The sequence below is a fragment of the Triturus cristatus genome, chromosome 3_1 (assembly GCF_964204655.1).
Source record: "Triturus cristatus chromosome 3_1, aTriCri1.1, whole genome shotgun sequence".
NCBI lineage: Eukaryota > Metazoa > Chordata > Amphibia > Caudata > Salamandridae > Triturus > Triturus cristatus.
In genome coordinates this window covers 873,959,598-873,980,528 of record NC_140583.1, presented here as the reverse complement: position 1 = coordinate 873,980,528, position 20,931 = coordinate 873,959,598, and the positions used below count along the sequence as shown (strand labels likewise).

Genomic DNA, 20,931 nt, shown 5'->3' with positions numbered 1-20,931 from the left:
CAGCACCGCTACAAACTGTCCCTCTGGGTGAATCAATTGTTGCGTTGGCTGAAAAGGGACACCCGCTCTGACCCACACCAGGGCGCCCCTGCGAAAGGCCGAGTAAGTCGTGTAAAATAATTGCCCCCTCCATCTCTTCTTCAATGCTGCTCCCTCAGACCGGTTAATATGTGTTTCTTGAAGGAGCGCCACCTGCACCCCCCATCTCACTAGGTGAGCATGCACTTTATGGCGCCTTTGCATTGTGTGAAGCCCCCTCACATTCCAGGTAATACATTTCAAATCATGTAACGTCCCCATGTGTCGAACAATTCCCTCCCCCCCCCCCCCCCCCCCCCCCCCCCCCCCGGACACATCCCCCATCTAAGAGCACACCGGTGTCCCTAACTCCTCCCAACTCTCTCCCCCAGAACAGGCACTACAACATTAGAACCCATCCAAACTACTGCTCAACTGCTCCCTCGATGCCCTTAGGGAGCTACACCCACACAAACTTACGGGAGGTAAGCCCTTAAAGAGGAAAAAAAGGTAATAAGTCAATGTAGAAGGGGAAGTAACACATTTGAGAATTGTAATTTTAAATTCTACTGTGTAAACCATCAGGTCCAGGTGATTTACCAGTAGCCAGTTTTTGTTTTTAGTGCAGTTAAAAGTTCCTGGATTGTGAAGGCATTCTCTAAAGAAGGAAGACCTAAGGGGAGAGGAATGGCCTTTATAGAAGGACGAGAAATAATCGTTTAATAAAGTGTCAGAAGGAGTAGTATCAGAAGGATCTAAATTTGAATAAAATCTGAGACAAAGAATGAAAATCTTTGCATCTTCATAGACTGTGGATCCTTTTGAATTAAGAATAGAATTGACATTTGTCTTCTCTTTTTTAAATCTTAAGCAATTGGCAAGGCGTTTACCAGATCTATTCCTGCCTCTAATACTGAGCATTAACTTTTTTTTTTTTTTTTTTTTTTAAACCTTTATTTACGTCAACATGGTACACAGCTATTCAGCCGACATCCCGGAGGTCCGGCAGCACGATGAGAACAATACGTAGGAAGGTCCATAGCTATACATCAGGAGTAACAAAGGTTTAGTTTTAATGTAAACCAAAAAATAAAAACACAAGCAAGGCAGAGCATATAATAAGCATGCGCTAGTTCTCAGCTGGGGCGAGGTCCCACTCCCATCAGCGGAGCAGTACCCCCCGCCAAAGAAGCGAGGGGAAAGCAGAGGTACGGACTCCAGGTTATGAACAGTTTTACGTCCAAAGTTGGGAGTAGAGCTAGGGGGAAAGTTGCACATCGAGCATCTCAGTAACCGGGGGCACACAAATATCTCCCCTATAATGGTTCCATTGCCCCCATATCTTATGCCATTTCTTAGGGCGACCTCGGGCACTGTACACCGTTTTCTCCCGGAACATGCCCCAGTCCATATTTTCCATCCATGTTACCAAGGTGGGAGGTCTCTGGGATCCCCACAGCTGCGCAATATCTCGCTTCGCCACCATATTCCCCAGGGTCACCCATTGGGTCTGAGCGGCATCATAGTCGGTGGGGCCCCAGACATTCAATAGGCATCGTCTTGCCTCCGGGAAGAGTGCGATACCCGTGACCTTTTCCATCACGTCATGAATTTGTTTCCAGAACTCTACGATCTCCCCACACTCCCAAATAATGTGTAGAAAGGTGCCCAACATCCCACAGCCTCTCTTGCATAAGCCATCATCAGAGAAACCCATATGAATCAGGCGGGGCCCCGTGACCTAAACCCTGTGAAGTATCTTAAGCTGCACCAGCCGCAGTCTAGCCGGGATCGCAACCTCCTTCGGAGAGGAGATGGCATATTGCCAGTCCTCATCGTCCAGCTCGAGACCATCCCTAGTCCATTGTTCTCGCACATCAAGGAGGAGGTCGGTCCGAACATTTACAAGCTTCTTGTAAATCAAGGAGATTGTACTCTCCGGCATATGACCATCCAGAATCCGATCCTCCAAAGGAGAAGACTCAGGCACGACCTCCCCCTCGGCACAGACAGATAGCAGAGCGTGACGCACCTGGGCATATCGAAAGTATTCAGTACCCCCTAATTCGTACTCCGTCTGCAGCATCTCAAACGATTTCACCTTACCCTTAGTCAGCAAATCCCCAACTCTAGAAATCCCAATTAGGTCCCACTTCTCAAACCCTTTCGTGTGCCATAATTTCCCCAATATATCGGATTCGAAAAGTAGCCTGGGTAAGTCTGTCCTTCCAGCCCAACGAGTTTGTAACCGCCTTCCACACATGCACTGCCGTCTTGGTTGGTCCCGTGAGGGACCCATCCAGTGATTTGGAATACAGCGCCCTAAGATAATTACCCCCGCGCAACAACCACCGATCCATAGCAAACCCAGGGTTCAACGCCGGACCATAAAAACCGTGGTTAATCGCTCCCAATTGGGTAGCCCAATAATATCTTCTGATGTCAGGGAGTGCAATCCCCCCGTCATACCATGGAAGGGTCAACTTTGCAATAGCTATACGCGGTCGACCGTCCCATAACAGCGAGCGCTGGAGGCTCTGCACCTCACGAAAATAACAGGCCGGAACTAACTCTAGGGTGTTCTGTAGGGCATAGAGAAATCGGGGAAGAGACATCATTTTAAACAATGCGGCGCGGCCTAGGAGGGAGAGCGGCAGCCGCCTCCAACCCGCAACGTCCCGTCTCAAACGTGACAACGGAGGGAGTAGGTTCTTCTCGTATCGGACAGAGGGATCGGTGGAAATATATATCCCCAAGTACAGAAAGCCCTGCTGGGCGATCTGCATGGAGCAATTCCGCTGGACGATAGGGGTGTCTCCACTGAGAACATATAGATGCGACTTTCCCCAATTAATGGCGAGACCCGAGTTTCTACCAAAAGAATTCAAGACGTCACAGACCACTATGAGGGATTTCCTAGGTGAGGTCAAGTATAACAAAATGTCGTCTGCATACAAAGAAATGCGGTCCTCGTGGTCTGGTGACCATCGGATCCCTTTTATGTCTGGCTGCCATCTAATCCATGCCGCCAGCGGCTCAAGGGCGAGGGCGAACAATAGTGGCGACAGAGGACAACCCTGCCGGGTGCCCCTCCCAAGCTCGAACGGAGATGACGCCCTACCGTTCACCGCGATTTTAGCCAAAGGTTCCTCATAGAGTAGCCTAATCCAGCCTATAAAACCCGGTCCGAAGCCAAATTTTGTGAGCGCTGCCCACAGATACGGCCATTCCACAGTGTCGAAAGCCATCGTGGCATCAAGTGACGCCAAGATGGCCGACTCCCGCAGCGTCCCAACCCTCGCGAGCACACCATGGAGTCGCCTGAGGTTCAACGCAGTGTTGCGGTGTGGGATAAACCCGGATTGGTCCGGGTGGATCAAGTCCCCAATGACCCTGATCAAACGGTTAGCCAACAGTTTGGCGAGGATTTTTGGCTCAGCGTTGAGTAGGGAGATCGGCCTATACGATCCACATCTGTTCCGGGGCTTGCCATCTTTGTGTATAACCACTATTGTCGCCAGACGTTGGTCAAATGGGAGACACCCATGCTCCCGCGCCTCTACAAACATATCTCGCAAATGCGGAGCAATCTTATCCGGCCTGAGTTTATACAACTCGATCGGCAAGCCATTCGGGCCCGAGGCCTTGCCCGGGTGTAGCGAGCGGATAGCAACTGCAACCTCATCCGCGGTGATGTTACCATCAAGGTCTTCCCTGTCTACGTCGGATAGACAAGGCAGGGCAATATCTCGCAGCAGTTCGTGCGAGTCTTCCTCCGGCTTGTCCGACACGGACGTATAGACCATGCGGAAGTGGTCCGCGAAACACTGGACTATCCCGTCAGGTTCTGTGACAATATCCCCGCCGACCGTCACTATTTCTGGCACAACTCTATTCACTCGTTCTTTTCTGTCTAACCACACTATTAATTTCCCAGCCTCGTCACCTACATCATACAATCGCCCTTGTTGTTCCCTGCTAAGAACCTTAGCCGCGTTTGTCACCAGTGCTTTATATTCAGACTGTTTTAATCTCAACTTATGCAGTGTTTCCGCCGTAACCTCGTCTTCCAGGACTGACTCTAATACCACTATCTCAGCCTCGATCTGCGCCACCTCCGCATCTCTCCGACGTTTGACATCCGCTATCAAGGAGAGGGCCTCCCCTCTCAGTACTGTTTTAAACGCTTCCCACAAAGACACCGCAGAGGTAACCGAGCCAAGATTCTCCGAAAAGTAGAGATCGACCGCTTTCTGCAACGCGCTACGAGTCCTAGGGTCACGGAAATACCAGGGGTTAATCGGAGCCACCCTACCTGCCGCTCCACGGCCAAAATCCATACAAATCCACACCGGCGAATGATCGGAGATGCCCCTAGCCATGTGCCTAGCCTCGGACACCAAGGAAGCTTGGGCAGCCAAGGTGAGAACATAATCTATTCTAGAGAGACTGCCGTGTGCCCCAGAGTGAAAAGTGTACTGCCGCTGAGCGGGGTGCAGCAGCCTCCAGCAGTCAACCAGACCTAGTGTATCAATAAAATCCGGGAGCCATCTCTGCGCCCCCCCGGGGTCCCTTGGCGGATGTCTGTCTAGTAATCCGGAACCAACTGCATTAAAGTCACCACCCACCAACAACACGCCCTCGGGGAGATCCAGCATAGCCCTCCCCAAGTCAGCAAATGTAGCGGTCTGCAGGCAAGGAGGGACATAAACAGAAACCAAAACCAGTGTCCTGCCCTCCCACCTCCCCGCAACAGCCACAAAGCGCCCCCTCTCATCGACAGTAGTAGAATCAATCTCAAACGGCAGCGAGGTCCTAACGAGTATTCCAGCCCCCCGAGATCCCGAGGAAAACCCAGAGTGCGCAACAAATTTATAACCCTTTCTATTGAGAGCATAACACGTGTTGCCTATCAGGTGCGTCTCCTGCAGCAAAACTATGTCAGGAGAGCACCTCTTTAGAAATTGCAAAACAATCCCCCGCTTAATACGATCCCCCAAGCCATTAACATTCCAACTAAGTATATTCAAACCCCTACCCCCCATCACAGAATGGCAAGAGACCCCCGCCCCCCCCCCCCCCCCCCCGAGACCAGCACACGAGACTTGCATTGCGATACCTTGCAAAATGAAAAACAACAACAAACACTCCAACAAACCCATACCACCCCCCACCCTGCACCCCTGCGTAAGCCTAAAAAGCCCCCCCAACTTGCAGTGTGCCTGTCGCCCTAGCAGAAGCTAATCTACAAGAAGAAACCCCGTAGGAGGAAAGAGATCCCATTGTACCCTCGCCACCCCCGGACAATAGCTAGAAATGAAAACAAATCAGCGAACCACTGTCCTGAGCTTAGCCAGAATGTTCAATCACCGGAGTCCTCACTCTGTTGCGACATGACCACCTTCCGCTCCTCCAGCATGATCCCCGCTGGTCCGCCGCTGAGGCAATGTGTCGAGCCATTCACCAACCTCGTCTGGCAAGTCAAAGAAAAAGGTTCGCTCTTCGTACTCGACGCGCAACTTGGCTGGGAAGAGCATGGCATACTTCAGGCCCATCTCACGTAGCCTCCTCTTAACCCCCAGGAAACTCTGCCGTTGCTTCTGCACCGCCTGGGTGAAGTCAGGTTAAAAACTCACTGCAGTGTTCTGGAAAGTGACTGGTCCGGACACTCGTGACGCCTGCAGAATGGCATCGCGGTCCCTGAAATTGAAGATCTTGGCGATGATCGGTCTCGGGGGGGCTCCCACCTTGGGCCTCCCACCCGGGACTCGGTGGGCCCGCTCGACCGCAAAGAACTTGCTGAGGCCCTTAGGCGCCAAATGATTAACCACCAAGTCCTCGACAAACAAGTCCGCTGATTGCTCCTCCGATTTCTCCGGAACGCCAACAATGCGCACGTTATTGCGCCTCGCCCGGCCTTCAAAATCCTCCATCTTGCGGGCAAAGAGGTCATTGGTAGTCGTCAGCGTGCGGACCTCTATTTGCAGATCAGAGACGTCCCCCGTGAGGCTAGAGGTTTTTTGGTCCAATGATTTAACTCTCTCATTAGTTTTCCCCAGGTCAGCGCGAAGCAAATTAACGTCAACTGAGATAGTGTCCACTTTGTGTGCCAGGGTCTCAAACTGTTGCCCAATAGAGGACTTCATCTCCTCAATGGCGCCCATGATGTCTTGCAGTGTCAATTCCGGTGCGGGGACCGAGCCGTCTCTCGGTAATTCCTGTGGCTTCCCCGGTCCGCTTGGCGATCCCTTTTGCTGGGCATAGCGATCCATATTGTTAGTTTGAGTGTAGCCCCCCCGTCTGGTATTCTTGGGCTTCTGTTTGTCGGCTTCCGATTTGGCCGACATCCTCAACACCGGAACAGTCCGCGTCAAAGACAGGCCGCTCAGCCACACAATTGGCACGAGGTCCGCTGGATCCGGGACCCCGATTCAGGCCCATGCATGTGCAGGCCGAGCTACAGGCGACTGTTGTCCAAGACACTCGCGGGCCGAGGCACGCAGTTGTAGAAGAAAACGAAAGTGAAAGTGAAAACAGCCCCCATCCGATGGTCTGCACCACACACGGCCGCTGTTGTTCAATTAGTGTCCGGGCCCATGCCAACGCGAGACCCGGGCACCTCCCGGGGATAGGCCGCGAACTTCCACTTGTCACAACTTCGGTCTCCGGTGTACAATTTCAGTCCGGACAACGACGCTCGCCTCAGCAATGGTTCATCTCCAATATTCCGGATATTTGACACAGGAATTTTTCAGGATAGTTGCCGGAGGGAACGAGGGTCGCGGGAACTCTGTGCTCACGCAGCCATCTTGGTCTCGCGCTAGGCTCCTCCCCCTGAGCATTAACTTTTAATAAATAACCTGAAGCCCTATTAGTGGAGTTTTTATTGAATTTTATATTGGCTTTGATAAGTTCCTCTAAGTTTTGTTTATCATGTTTTGTCATGTAAAATTTGTGTTATAATGTTTTCATTTTGTGTTAAAGTTCCAAAGCTTCTTTTACTCCTATCTTTTCCCTCACGGACACATAATTGATAATAAATTCAATGGAAGCAGCTTTAAAGGCGTCCCAAACCGTATGCATTGTAATAGTGTCATTCCTATTACAGGCAATAAATACAGGAGCAAACTGTTGGTTTTGTGCTAAAAAAAAAAAGCTGGGTCAATCAATAAAGGGTTGTTAAACCTCCTGCGTGAGGAATTTAGATTTATTATGTAACAGGTCAAACTCTGACCAAACTGGAGCATGGTCTGAAATTACTGTGGAACCAATCTCTGAATAATGTAATGCTTGAGTGTAGGCAAGTGCCCCTTTTGACACTGTCACCCCACTTTTTACCTGCCATTTAATGCAGTTTTGACTGAAGTGCAATAAGTTCATGCTAAACAGGTCGCCAGTGCTTTTTCCCTAAAACAAAGTAATTGTTCCCCAATTGGCAAGATCTTTAGCACCTCTGTAAATCCCTAGAAAGTTGTACACCTGGTAACTAAGGCATGAGTACCAAAGAGGGTCCCTAACGGCTGCAGCATGTATTGTCACCCTAAGGGACCCACCACAAAAACTCATGCAGACTGCCATTGCAGGCCACGTGAAATGGTGCAAACAAATGTGAAAACATGACATGGTGTGCACCCTGTGTGCTATACCTACAAACACTGCATGCAATATAAGTAAGGGACCCCTACTGGCCTAATAGCCCTCAGGCAGATTTCTTTATTTTACATGTGAGAACATATCTGCATTAGCAGATATGTCCTTGTGCTATCTAGTTCAATTGCTAGATAGTACTAGTGAACAGGTAAGCCATCTTAAGTATATGCACTGGGTACTGGTCATTACACGTTCTCCAGCTACATGATGGCTTCCCTGAAACCTATTGTGTTTGCTATCAAACACCTTGTGTTAATTAATCCCTACTGATGCCAGTAGTGGATTTATTCAAACATGCACTCAGGGCACCCAAAGGTGCCCCCTGAAAACCTCCCAGCCTCTAGTGTGCTGGCTGACTGGTATTGTCCAGCCTACCACCTCAGACCTGTTTCTGACCCTTCTGAAGGTGAGAGCATGCGCTCTCTGAGGCCAGAAACCGTGCCTCCTCTGGAGGAAGGTGTTTACACCTCCTCCGGCAGGATGGCAAGTGATTTAGCATACCAAGGCCAGGGGTTTCAGACCCCCTGCTGCCTTTGATATGCGACCCTGGCTTCCTTTAGACCTGGGAGATGCTACCCTCTGCCCTTAGACCCATTTGCCACCAGGTAAGCAGGAAATTAGCTATGCAGGGCGACGTGGTGCCCTAAGGTGTGTTGCCTGATGTGTCCCATTAAAGAAAGATTCCACCGTCTTGATTTAGGTGGAATCAGCAACTCTTGAACAGGGTTATATTACCCAATTCCCACAGAACGTGGTCATATATGGGGTGTAGTGACCCCAAGGGTAAGTAGCCTGTTTACTACTACATTTCATTCCCCTTAATGCCCCTAAATTCAGTATTTAGGGGGAGAACGGAGGACTGCCTATGGATGCTTTGTGCCAAACCCTGCCTGACTGCCCTTGTCTCCACTATTGTGGAGCACCTGACTCGTCCCGCAGCTGTACATCCTCCAAAACTCTGAGAGCTGCCAGCACTTCGCAAACCTACCAGCATCTCCCTTGAAGTGGAGGAGCCACTTCCCTGCAACCTGTAGGCACCAACCGCAACGTCCAGATCACCGTTCTGCTGACCACCGGGTGTGAGAGAGTGCCATCTTTCTTGCATGGTATGCCCCCACTTTTTGCTGAATTGCTGAATGTACTTTGACTGAGTGTGCCCTGGACTCCTGCCAATCAGGTGCCCAGGGCCAATGTTCCTTCCCTAAAAACCTAAAACCCAAATTGGCAAACCCTGGCCACATGTCAGCCCCTGGTAAATGGTACCTTAGGTACCCAGGGCCTTGTGACCAGGCAAGGCCTCTAAGGGCTGCAGCACTTACTGTGCCACCCTTAGAGGCCCTGTACCCTAACGCAAACACACTGCCCTTGCAGGCTGAGTGTCTGGATACAAGACAAAACAGAGAGTCGACATGGCACACATCCCTGTGTGCCATGCCCACAACCTACACTGCCCTGGCATACATCAGCCACCCCTCTAGCTGGGTGCCCTATGCCAGTGGTGTGAGCACAGTAGCATGAGCCCTGTGCCCGTACAGTACCCAGGTCCATTCCTGGGCACTAAGTGCAGTGCTGCCATTTAAGAGTATATGGTGCTGGGAGCTCGTCAAACACGAACTCCACAGCACCATAATGGCAACACTGAAGACTGAGAAGTTTGGTATCAAACTTCTCAGCACATTAAACCCGCACTGATGCCAGTGTGGGATTTAATGTATAAAGCACTACAGAGGGCATCTTAGAGATGCCCCCTGAAACCTAACCTACAATCCACGTCTTGTCTGAGAGGCTGCCTAGGCTCCCACACAGCAGACATGTTGCTGGACCCCTGGGTGGAGAGCCCCCCGCTCTCCTGGGCCTGCAGCAATGCACATCCTGGGCGAGGTGCTAGGTCTCCTCCCCCAGGATGGGCAGGGGGAAGCTTCAAAGGCATGCCTGCTGCCTTTGTGAGCTTCTCCAGGCCACTTACTGTACTCAGCAACTGGCCCCCACCGGTTATGACCCCCACTCTGGCGGGAAGACTGGCCGGAATCTCCAAGTAAGGACAGGGATGTACCAGCCCTGCTAGCCCCACCCCTCAGGTGGGGGAGGCGAGGTGAAGCACATCTCTGGGCCCTCGCCATCTTGAAGATGGGGAGCCCTACCCAATCAGGTCTAGGCCACTGCCCCCCTCCCACAGGAGAGTGGCAGGATAGGGGGTGTACCAGGACAGGGACCCAGTGGTCCCTGCCCTTTACCTACCGGTAACTCCCCTAAATTTAGTATTTAGGGGCACCCTGAACCTTCCTTCCTTAGTTTCCAGATTCTAAACCAGCAAAGAAGATCAAGAAGAAAGAAGACCTGCTGTGCAGCTGCTAAGAAGATGAAGACACCAACTGCTTTGGCCCCAGCCCTACCGGCCTGTCGACCCTCGAACCTGCTCCTGCTAAATCCCTGCACCTCCTGTGGCCAGCAACCTCACAAACCCCGGAGGACCTGGCTACCTTGTGACTCTGAGCACCTGGGACTCCCACGAGCAGTGGCTCTGCTCAAAGCAAGTATCTAACCCCTGGCATCAGCCCGGAACCGCGAATCCTGCACACTCTGCACCCGCCAAGCCTGGCCTGTGCCGGTGTGGACAAACACCCCGAGTTTGAGTTTGAGTTTGAAAATTCTTATATAGCGCTCTTACACCAGCGGTTTCATGGCGCTGTAAACTGGCAGATCTCCTCTAGACAAGGAAGGGAGGTCGGGTAACAGAGGATTAAATGAAGATTTTGCTAAAGAAGTAGGCTTTAAGATTCTTTCGAAACTGGGAGTATAGGGTTAGGGATCTGAGATCCAGGGGCAATGAGTTCCAAAGGATTGGGGCAAGAGTCGCAAATTTTGAGCCCCCCCACTTTTTTCGGCGAAACCGGGGAACTGTCAGGAGGGATTGGGAAGAAGATCGGAGCTCCCTAGTTGGCAAGTAGGGGATAATCTCCGAGGAAATGAATGCAGGGGCCGTACCCAATCGAGCCTGGTAAGTTATAGATGCAAGCTTGAATTGGATGCGTTCCCGAACTGGAAGCCAATGTAAATGTTTCAGCAGGGGGGTGACATGTGAGGATTTAGGAAGGTTAAAGACCAGCCGAGCCGCCTGGTTTTGGATCATCTGCAACCGCCTGAGACTATATGCAGGTATACCTGCATAAAGGGCGTTGCCATAATCCAGGCGGGAGATGACCATCGCAAGGACGATCAACTTCAAGGCCTCAAAGGTGAAAAATCGAGAGACCCTGCGGATGGTACGAAGAGACAGAAAAGAGGAAGAAACCACAGAACTAACCTGGGAGTGGAGGGTAAGGTGAGAGTTGAGTTTAATACCAAGGGTTTTGACCGAAGTAGAGGGGACCGGAGAGGGACCAAGGGAAGGGGGCCAAAAAAGTGAAGACCAGGGACTGGAACAACCACCCGTCAACACCAGCTCGGTCTTATCAGGGTTGAGTTTCAGGTGGTTGAAATCCATCCAGTCCCTGATGAAAATCATAGTAGACTGGAAATTAGAGATAGAATCAGAAGAAGAGGACAGATTGAAGACAAGTTGGAGGTCATCCGCATAGTTATATACGGAGACCTCCATTTGTTGTAAAGAAAAAATGAGGGGAGAAATGTAAAGATTAAACAGAAGAGGTGAAAGGGAGGAGCCTTGGGGGACCCCGCACAGAACTTTCCGAAAGTCCGCAGTAAAGTCACCCAGGCGAACTGCCTGGGTGCGGTCCCTCAGGAAGGAGGACAACCAAATCAGGGCCGTACCCCCGATCCCCGCCGCCGCGACACGGGAGAGTAAGATGGTATGGTCCACCGTGTCGAAGGCGGCAGAGAGATCGAGGAGGACCAATGCCTGGAATTGATTGGTGTCCCTCCCCTCCCTGAGGTTGTCAAGGACCGAAAGAACTACGGACTCCGTAGAGTGTGCGGGGCGAAAACCAGCCTGGCGGGCAGCCAATACCCCATTTTCTTCCACAAAGGTGCTCAGAGACCTGGTGACATGGCGCTCGAGCACCTTGGCCAAAAATGGTAGGAGAGAAATGGGGCGAAAGTTGGCTGGGATCGAGGGGTCTGCGCCAGGTTTTTTTAAGATGGGTAAGATAATAGCCGATTTCAAGGGGTTGGGAACAACCCCCTGAGAAAGTGAACTGTTCAGTAAGTGAAGGGGAGGATCGGGGCAAGAGATGTAAATGTGACGTAGTATATGAGCGGGACAGGTGTCAAGGGGAGAGCCAGATTTTACAAGGGGAATTAAGGATGTGAAGGATTCCTTAGTCAGAAGAGGGAGGGAGTTTAGTTGTCCTTGGGAAGGAGGACACTGGGGATCAACAAAAGACGGGGAAGGTGCAGGGATATTAGCTTTAATAGCAGCAATTTTGTCAATGAAAAAGCTATTTAGAGAGTGACAGAGGGCAAGGGAAGGAGAGGGCTTAAGCGTGGTACGATCTGAAAAGGCTAGGTTCTGAACAATCGAGAAAATTTCCCTAGATTGGTTCTCGGCTGTGAGGATCTTGGAGGAGAAATAGGCCGTTTTAGCGGCCAAGATGGCATTCTTATATTGAGCTAAAAGGGTGGTAAAGTCGGCTCTTAAGATGGGACAATAGTTTCTCCTCCAAGCCCTCTCAGCACGGCGTACCGATAACTTGATAGTTTTCAAGTCATCGGTAAACCATAGGTTGGCATCTTTCTCTCGCTTGGACGTCAGACGTTTCAAGGGGGCAATGGACTCGCTGGCTGAGGAGAGCCATTGTTCAATGCTATTAACCTGAGCCGAAGTGGAAAGCCCGTGTAAGACGGGATAGGACGCACTTAAAAGAGCTGATAAGTTAGCCGGGTCAACTCTACTCCACGAGCGGACCCAGACATTATTAGGAAGGGGGGCCCTGACTGGAGAACTGATAGGAAGAACAAAAGAAATCAGGTGATGATCAGACCAAGTGCAAGGAGAAATAAGAAGGGAGTCGACAGGGCAGTTCAAGGACCAAATCGGGTCCAAGATATGCCCCTTGACGTGAGTTGGGGAAGATACGTGAGAAACAAAATTAAGGGATGACAGTGTGTCTGAAAACTCTCTAGAAGAAGAACACTCTGCTGGGTCGGAGGGCCAAAAATTAAAATCACCCAGTAATAACACTGAGGAGTTATTAACAGAGAGGGTGGCTAACACCTCCTGGAAATCCGAGAGAAATCGTAGGGGCGACTGGGGAGGACGATAAATGAGAATACAGGTGAGGGGGGGGGATGTAGACGTGGTTCGAATAGCAAGATACTCTGTGGTGGCAATATCGGGGAGAGATAGTAGTTGAAATGGAAGATCGGAGCGGGCAATGACCGCAACGCCACCCCCCGTTCTGCCGGAAGAACGATCGGCACGAAGTGCATAGTAGGGGGCGGGCAATGTAGCTAGCAAGGTGGGTAGGGAGTCATCACAGAACCATGTCTCGGTTAAAAGGAGAAGATCTGGTGCATGGTGATCTAGCAACACTGAAAGTTCGTGTGAATGAGCCACCGCCGATCTGGTATTCAAATAATACGCCTTAAGGGTCTTAACTGGGGCAGTATTGACGGCTTCTGTGGAAAGGGGGACCGGGATAGGAGAAGTGAATGAACAGGAACAGTGAGAAGGAGGGGATAAATCTAGCTGGGATATCCGTGAGTGTGTGAAGGCAGATAGAACCCACGGACCCTGTAGCCTGTGAAGCTGGGAAGGAGTGTAAGAAATGATTTGGGCAGGGTATTGTGCCCCTAGCCCCGGTCGGCCGCGGACGGGCGCAGACGGGCTTAACTTAGGCTCAACTTCGGCGCGCCTTCGTCGCGCCCGCTGCGCCCGCCCGCTGCGCCGTCGGTGAGGGGAAGTGATGATATAGGGACACATGTGGGGGGAGTTTTGAGTGGGGCGTGGCAGGGGGTGGAGGAGCCAGAGTAGTGCACGCCCAGCCCAGACCCGCCCAAGGTGTACTGGCCGGCCGTCCCACTCCCCACGCGAGGCAAGGAGGGGGCGATCAGCGGAGGCGGTCTGGCTGTCGTGGAAGCAGGCGAAGGGGCAGGCAGGAAGTTGCTGGCGCTGTTTCCTGAGCGCTGGGCGCACAGGTCAGTTAAAAAAATAAAAGAAACACCGTTGCTCCCGGCGAAGCCTCGGGAGATCTGCAATCACTGCAGGTAGTCCACTGTCCGCCTTTTATGCCGATTGCCAGGGGGGGAGGAGCCAGAGTAGTGCACGCCCAGCCCAGACCCGCCCAAGGTGTACTGGCCGGCCGTCCCACTCCCCACGCCCCCCGGCGACTGTGACCCCGAATCCGCCACCCAAGGACCCACCTCGACGCTCCCGACGACGCCTGCAGCCTCCGAACCAGGGACCACCCCCCCCAACCGCGATCAACAGAGGGTAAGATTTCCCGACACCAAAAGGCACCCCTGCACCTGGCGCCCTGCGGCCCCCTGTGCCCGACTCCTGGGTACCTACCTATCCTCCAACTACCCAACTTACCTCTCAAAGTGGTGGTGGCACCTGAAGAATCTTCGTCCCCGAGCTTGCAGCCTTTGTTCGTCCTTGAGCTTTTCCATAGCAATCCATTGAGCGCCCGAAGGCTCAAAAGCACCCTGCACCCAGCCGCCCGAGTGGCCCTGGCAGTGCAACTGCTACTCCTATCTACTTCCCCATTTACCCTGAGCAAGTGACCAGGAGCCCAGCTCACACTGCCGCGTGGCCTGCTAGTCAGCAGCCACCAACCAAGGGCCCCCTGCCTTCCATAGGATAACATTGGGCCTAACTCACTCTGCACCCGGCTGCCCCTGTGCCGCTGAGGGTGCAACAACTGTACTTACCTGACCCTTGGAGACCCCTGAGTCTAAGCCCAGAACCTTAACTCTGCCAGTCGAGTGCTTACCCCAAAACCGATAACTCACTTTTCTTGTGCTCGACCAAGCTACCACTTTAGAGAGTAAGCTCTGCGGACTGTGGACTCTGTACACACTGTACCTATTTGGGAACAGTATATACAGAGCCACTTTCTCACACCGGGTCCACGAACACAGCAGCCCCCCACGAGGAGGTCAGCGTGCCCCAGAGTATCAGATTTATCTCCCTACCAAGTTTGCAGACACCAGGTCCCCCAGGTGACACCATGCACCAATACCCGGGGTACCTGACCCCCTTGCAGCAATCAACTCTTGTTTGAAGTCCAGTCTGGACTCCGGCACTGTGAAGACCAACTGCCCACCGAGGGACATCTTCATTGCAGAGGCTAGCACCAAGAGTTGCCCAGATGTCTTATTTGTCCCATTCTGCAGATCTGACCAATATCTGTGAGTGCCTGTTATGCACGAACCCTGTTGACCAAAAACCCTCTGCACCCGAGCTCCAATGCCCGTCACGAACACTAACTGTGCCCCATTGCCCCCAAGACCCTCACAAACTGAGTCCCCCATTTTGAACTCCCAGGCTTGTCACCAACCCCCCCTCTGTAGCCTGTTTCTAGGTGGCCCCCCTCTTTGCCTCCGGTGTAGCGCGCAAGGCTGCCAACCCGTCCAGCACCTCTGCACCCGGACAAGCCCAGGCAAGTTAACCCAAACTGTGAGTGGTTCTTGGGACCTTCACCCTTAACACCTTAAGTCCTAAAGGGGACACGTGAAATACTGTTGCAAGTATTTATATTCAGTATATGTTCCTTTCTCCATAGAAAAGCATTAATGTGTAAAAACTCATTTGTGCAACAATTTTACAAAACTGTACAAATTGATAACTTGAAAAGTACTAGCCAATAACTAAGTTCTTGATGTTGAAATATATATAAAAATACCAGTTATTTTTCTAAATTGTTCCTGATTTTCTTTGAGTGTGGTCTCATTTATTGGCTGTGTGTGTACAACTAATGCTTAACACTAACCTCTGCTAAGCCTAAACTACTTGCCTACACTACCACAAAAGAGAGCATTTGAGATTATTAATGTAAGGGTCGTCTGGACTTGCTACATAGTGTACCTCTATTTTGGTACACTACATAAAAGCCAGCTACACCGAGTCATATTTTTACTAACAAAAAGGTAGTCTATCCTTGATTGAGATTATGTAATGCAGAATTGAAAATGTATTCCCTTAGGTCTGGGTTAACTAATCTCCACGCATCTATTAAATCTCAATTGGATATTACCTTCTGAAAAGAATTGTGTGGTATTGGGACTGAATTTAGCCATTGAATGTCTGCTATCTGATTACAATCCTGTCCAATATGAAATTAACAGTAGGGTATGTTAATAGCATCTGCGATAAAGTACACCAGAATTGTGGGGGGTCTGGATTATTGGTTCTATATACATTAATAATACAGATTTCCGTATTCTTGACTTTACGATGAACCAACACCCACCTACCCACAGAATCTTTTTCTTCTGAAAGCAATTGTACAGTTAAATGCTCGTGACATAAAATAGCAACTCCAGCCTTGTTACCTGAAGCAGGAGAATAGTAAATATCCTCAACCCACTGTGTTCGAAGTTTACATATGTCACTCTACAATAAATTAGTTTCTTGTAATAGAAACAATTGGCCTTTCATTCTTGGCAAATGAGCAAAACGTATTGTCTCTTAAGAAGGTTTTTAGGCCATTAATGTTCTAAGTAATACCTCTTGGGTTCATTTTACAATTGTATGAACATCACAGTAACATTCACTGTCATAATATAAAAGAAAAGGAGAGGCAGGAGAAGAAAAGATTGAAAAAGGAGAAATGGAGAAAGTAATGTAGGAAGGAAAAAATTCAAAAGGAGACTGAAGGAAACATCCTGGACTTGAAGTACAAAAAGTGAAGGTAACTTTCAAAAAGGTTACACATTGAAACATTTCTAACAGTAAGATATATACCAAACCTTGTTTTACCCATTAATAAGATGGGGTCTGCATATCTTCTTGTAGATGTGAGTGGGAACATCTACAAGAAGATATGCAGACACCGGCTTATTAATGGGTAAAACAAGAACGACAAATTAATAAACAATAGATGAATAATTTCGAAGTAGTTAGTGAAATAAACAGAAAATGGTTAATTACACATAAAAGAAATGACTATCGCTTACCTAAACAAAGGATAGATATACCGGTTGTGAAACTAACAACATTAAATAACGGATATCCATAGAACAAGTTTACTTGACAACATATCAGCTCTACAATCAAGGGGATTGAGAGATGACCCGAGATGGGGCCATCTTCGTTGGCGCTTTAACCCCTCTCCCCAATTTCATCTTTTTAAACAAGCAAAGTAGTAGCTGGCTGAAAACCCATTCTAAAGCTCTTGGGGAGTGGTATAGTCAACCCTCAGTCATTAAAGTCAAATAATGTAGCCTATTTTAATATTTTTATTTTGTTATTTTAAAATGTGTTAATTCATTATTGTGATCTTGATCATTTAGTCTCTCGAATTTGTACCACAAAATTTCCTTGCTGTCTAAAATGTTGTATTCACTCAGTGCCCAGCTATTACAACCCATTAGTGGCAAAGCCTGTTTCCCTTACTATATCGTGCGCTAGGATATTTAGACTTTAATAAATGCTGTTTAAGTAATTGTATTTTTCTTTTTTGTCCTCCAGGAAATGGTAAAGGGGGTGAATCTGTTTATGGTGGATTCTTCGAAGGTATTTACCCATGTTTTTTAGTTACATTTTAAGCTATACAAGCCTGTACCAAAGAGGAGTTGGACAACATGGAATTTGAAATACAAATATTTGTCTGGTTGCATTTTCGTTGTCTTTTCTTTAGAATTTGCCTGGAACAGACAGCTGCAATGCGAAGCTGATAATTCTTTTTAACAACTTTATGTGCGGTTTATGGTACAGACGGATGGAATACATAAAAACAAAAATTGTATTGTTGCATAATTATCTGTTGATGTAAGGAAAACAGGACTATGCTCATCCCCAACTCTTTTATCATAGTGTACTTTGAATAAAGCAGTGACGAGTCGAGCTAGCGTCCTACTTTATTTTTCATGATTTTTGTAACTATAATAGAAGCTTCAAGGCCAAATCTATATATTATCACATTTTCATTGAGCATGTTTATCGGGATCCGTGACATCTTAGCTACTACTGATCATTGAATTATTTCTGGTTTATACAGTTTTGTCATTCTGATGGATAATTCTAGTCGCATATTCCTCCCCTTCAGTATAGTGCCCAGATGGCATGCCAGAATCCTTACAGTAGTACTCCTGCACATTGGTCGTTGGAAATGGCATATAAGCGCCACCCCTGCACACTGATGTCATTTCCTTGCTTTCTGCACCTTCAGACGTGGATCTGGACCTAATCCTTCATCCCCTTCCCACCTCTTTTGAACTCCAGAGAAGGCCTGAGTGCTTCACCGTGCCTAGAAGTCTCACTCCCCCGATCATGATCTCTAAAAAAGCCAATTCTGCTTGGTCCCGACTCAACCCGAATCTCCGGATCTATTGGTAACGCAGCATCAGATAGAGGCCTTCCATAAAGCCATGCTGTACCTTTTTGGTACTTTACTGATTTCCTCTGATGCACCTTTGGGCCCCAATGATGTGCGAGGCTCTCCTGTTGGACTTCCTTATAAAAGTCTGCCCTTGGTGGTCCGAACCCGCCTTGCGTTCCGAACCAGCTTTGATGTTGACTTTGTTTCAAGCTTCATGACCTGCGCCAGTTCCTCTTCCACCATCGCCATTTTAAAGTAAGCAGGGCCACAACACATTTCATTGGCCTGTTTGCCCTAGTATGACCATTCTAACAGCAATTTCGCACCATCCAGGACTATGGTTGGGGTTGCGAATACACACTATCAGCTCACACTGCCAAACAAGGACACTTCCAGCCAATTATGGGCTGAGGCTTTGGTTCCCAAATGCAACATCCAGAACAACGTGCAGTGCAGTCCCCCACTCCTCCTGCTGCTGCAGCTGCAAATTTACTCTAGTGTGTCCTTCCAGAGACACAGCCACCTCGTCAGAGGCAGGAGCCAGCATTTTAACCAGGACTGGCAAGTAATCACTTTGGACAAGTGGGTCCTCCAAAAAGTCCATCAATTTCTCTCCACTCTGCCTCACCTTCCACCACCTTCAGGGCGGCTAACTAAGGAACACCTGTCCATTTTGTGGCGGCATAAAGTTCTGGCCTGTTTGCCTAAAGAGGACATAAGGAGGGTCCCAGGGTCAGAGGAAGGAACTGGATGTTACTCCCATTACCTCCTGGCAGTCATTAACCACCTCCGGATGACTGCAAACTTTGACATAGTTGAAATTCACTATCAACGTGCCAAAGTCGCCCATGACTCCTTCACACACCCTCCCATTCATCAGTGCTATTTTGGTCACAGTTTTGTGCCCTCCTCTTAGAACATAGAGTCCAGTAAATTTGGGTTATGGTCCCATTGGCTCAACTTCCGTTTTGGATCCCATTGAGGATGACTGTGAGGCTGCTGAGATTGCTAGCCTCCTGTACCCTGCAGGAGAAGTATGCCAGATGACACACAAGGGCTCTGCACTGGGATGTAAAGTTCCAGTGGGCACAGCACCCAAGGGATCTTTGCGATCATGTCCAGATTTCAAAGAAGACTGCTGGACCGCGATTGGGCCTTTGGCAGACCCCTCTCCTTACCCCATCAAGAGAAGATAGTGGTGATGGATACATGACGTCTGAGTTGGGGCGGCCACTTGGGAGAGGTAGAGATCAGAGGCCTGGTCTCCTTCGAAGGCCTGGCTGAACATCACACTTCTGGAGCTACTGGTAATTCGCTTGGGTTTGGAAGTTTTTCTGCCCACTATCAGGTGGTTGGTGCTGGTGTTAACAGATCGCACCACTGTCCTGTGGTATAGCAAAAGCAGGGCAGGGTAAGGTCTTGGACCCTGTGCCAAGAGGCATAATTCCTTTGGAAGTAGCTGGACCTTTAGAGGATTTTCCTGGTGGTGCACCACCTGGTGGGATCTTTAAACACCAGGTTAGACAAACTAAGGTGTTTGATTTAGCAGACCGGCTCAGAGCATCTTCCAAAAATAGAGAAAACCCTGGCTCAATCTTTTCGCCACTGCAAAAAAGTGCAATGTCAGTACTTTTGCTTGCTAGTATTCTCGCAGAGTCAGTCTCTCTCTCATGCTCTCTCTCTTTCGCATAGACTTAAGCTCTGGACTCTTGTAAGCCTTTCCACTGCTACTTCTCGCAGCATTTAGTTCTGAAAAAGACCAGGGACAAACACACCCGAGTCTTCCTAGTGGCACAGGATTGGGCCGGGAGAGTGTTTTACCCAAATCTCATAGCCATGAGCCACATGCTCTCTGATCAGGCTGCCACTATGGGAGAACCTTATGTTGCAGCAACAAAGCACGGTTCTACACCCAGGCCTGCGCAGTCTACATCTCCATGCTTAGAGATTGAGCGGCAGCAGTTGACTGCATTTGACTTACCTCCCAAATGCCTGAAGTCTTGTTGGCGGCAAGGCTGCCCTTAGCAAAATCGGTTTAAGCTGTCGGTCGGGACAAATGTGAGGCTTGGTGCTTCATCCTCCACATAAACCCACTTTAAGCCACATTTTCTGAAGTGTTGCTGTTTGTGTTATGTCTGACCCAGCAAGAAATTGTTTTGGACACAATTAAAGATTTGTGTACTCATTCTGCATTTTTGCGGTTGCTCGATCAGCCTTCTTTATTTAAATCACCTATTAGGATGCGGTTCTTAAAAGGTTTCCAACATTTGTTTACACCAAAACCTTTTCTGATGCCACAGTGGGTGGGACTTAAGCCTAGTCCTCACTTGTTTGATGTGTACACTCTTCAAGCCACTGCATAGCTGCCCATTGCGGATGTTGACTCTGAAGACAGTCTTTCTCATCGCTGTAACATCGGCACAGCTCATGAGCGAGGTGTAGTAGCTTTTTGGACCCGGGCGTCCTTTCTACTAAAAATGGTCATTCCTGTTCATGTGGAACTATCGGCAGTCTTTACTCCACCTCTGCCCTCCAAGGAAGAAGAGCAACAGCACTGTTTTGATCCCAAGAGAGCATTGAGTTTTTGCATCAGTAGTGCTCTTATAGATTGAAACTCTAAACAGCAGGTTCCTCGTCAACCCTCCAGCATCCTCATTCTGTCAACTGCACTCTTTTCCATCCAAAAAGGAACCAGGTTTAGTGATCTGCACAGTGGTCATGCAAATCTAGTGATGGGCTCTGTGGGTGTGAACAGCATAGAAAGCAACTGACTTCAGCTCGCACAGGTGTTGCACAGCACAGCCTATTGGCTTGCAGGATC

General features: G+C 49.4%; 1 protein-coding gene across 2 annotated transcripts in view; it reads left to right on the top strand.

Annotated features, from left to right (window-relative positions):
• Positions 1–20,931, top strand: part of PPIG (peptidylprolyl isomerase G) — a 270,573-nt gene that overhangs the window by 95,757 nt on the left and 153,885 nt on the right. For both annotated transcript variants that reach the window (XM_085645353.1, XM_085645352.1), the window contains exon 5: positions 17,261–17,305. In XM_085645353.1, coding sequence (XP_085501479.1) covers positions 17,261–17,305 — 45 coding nt within the window. The remainder of the gene's footprint in view (positions 1–17,260; positions 17,306–20,931) is intronic.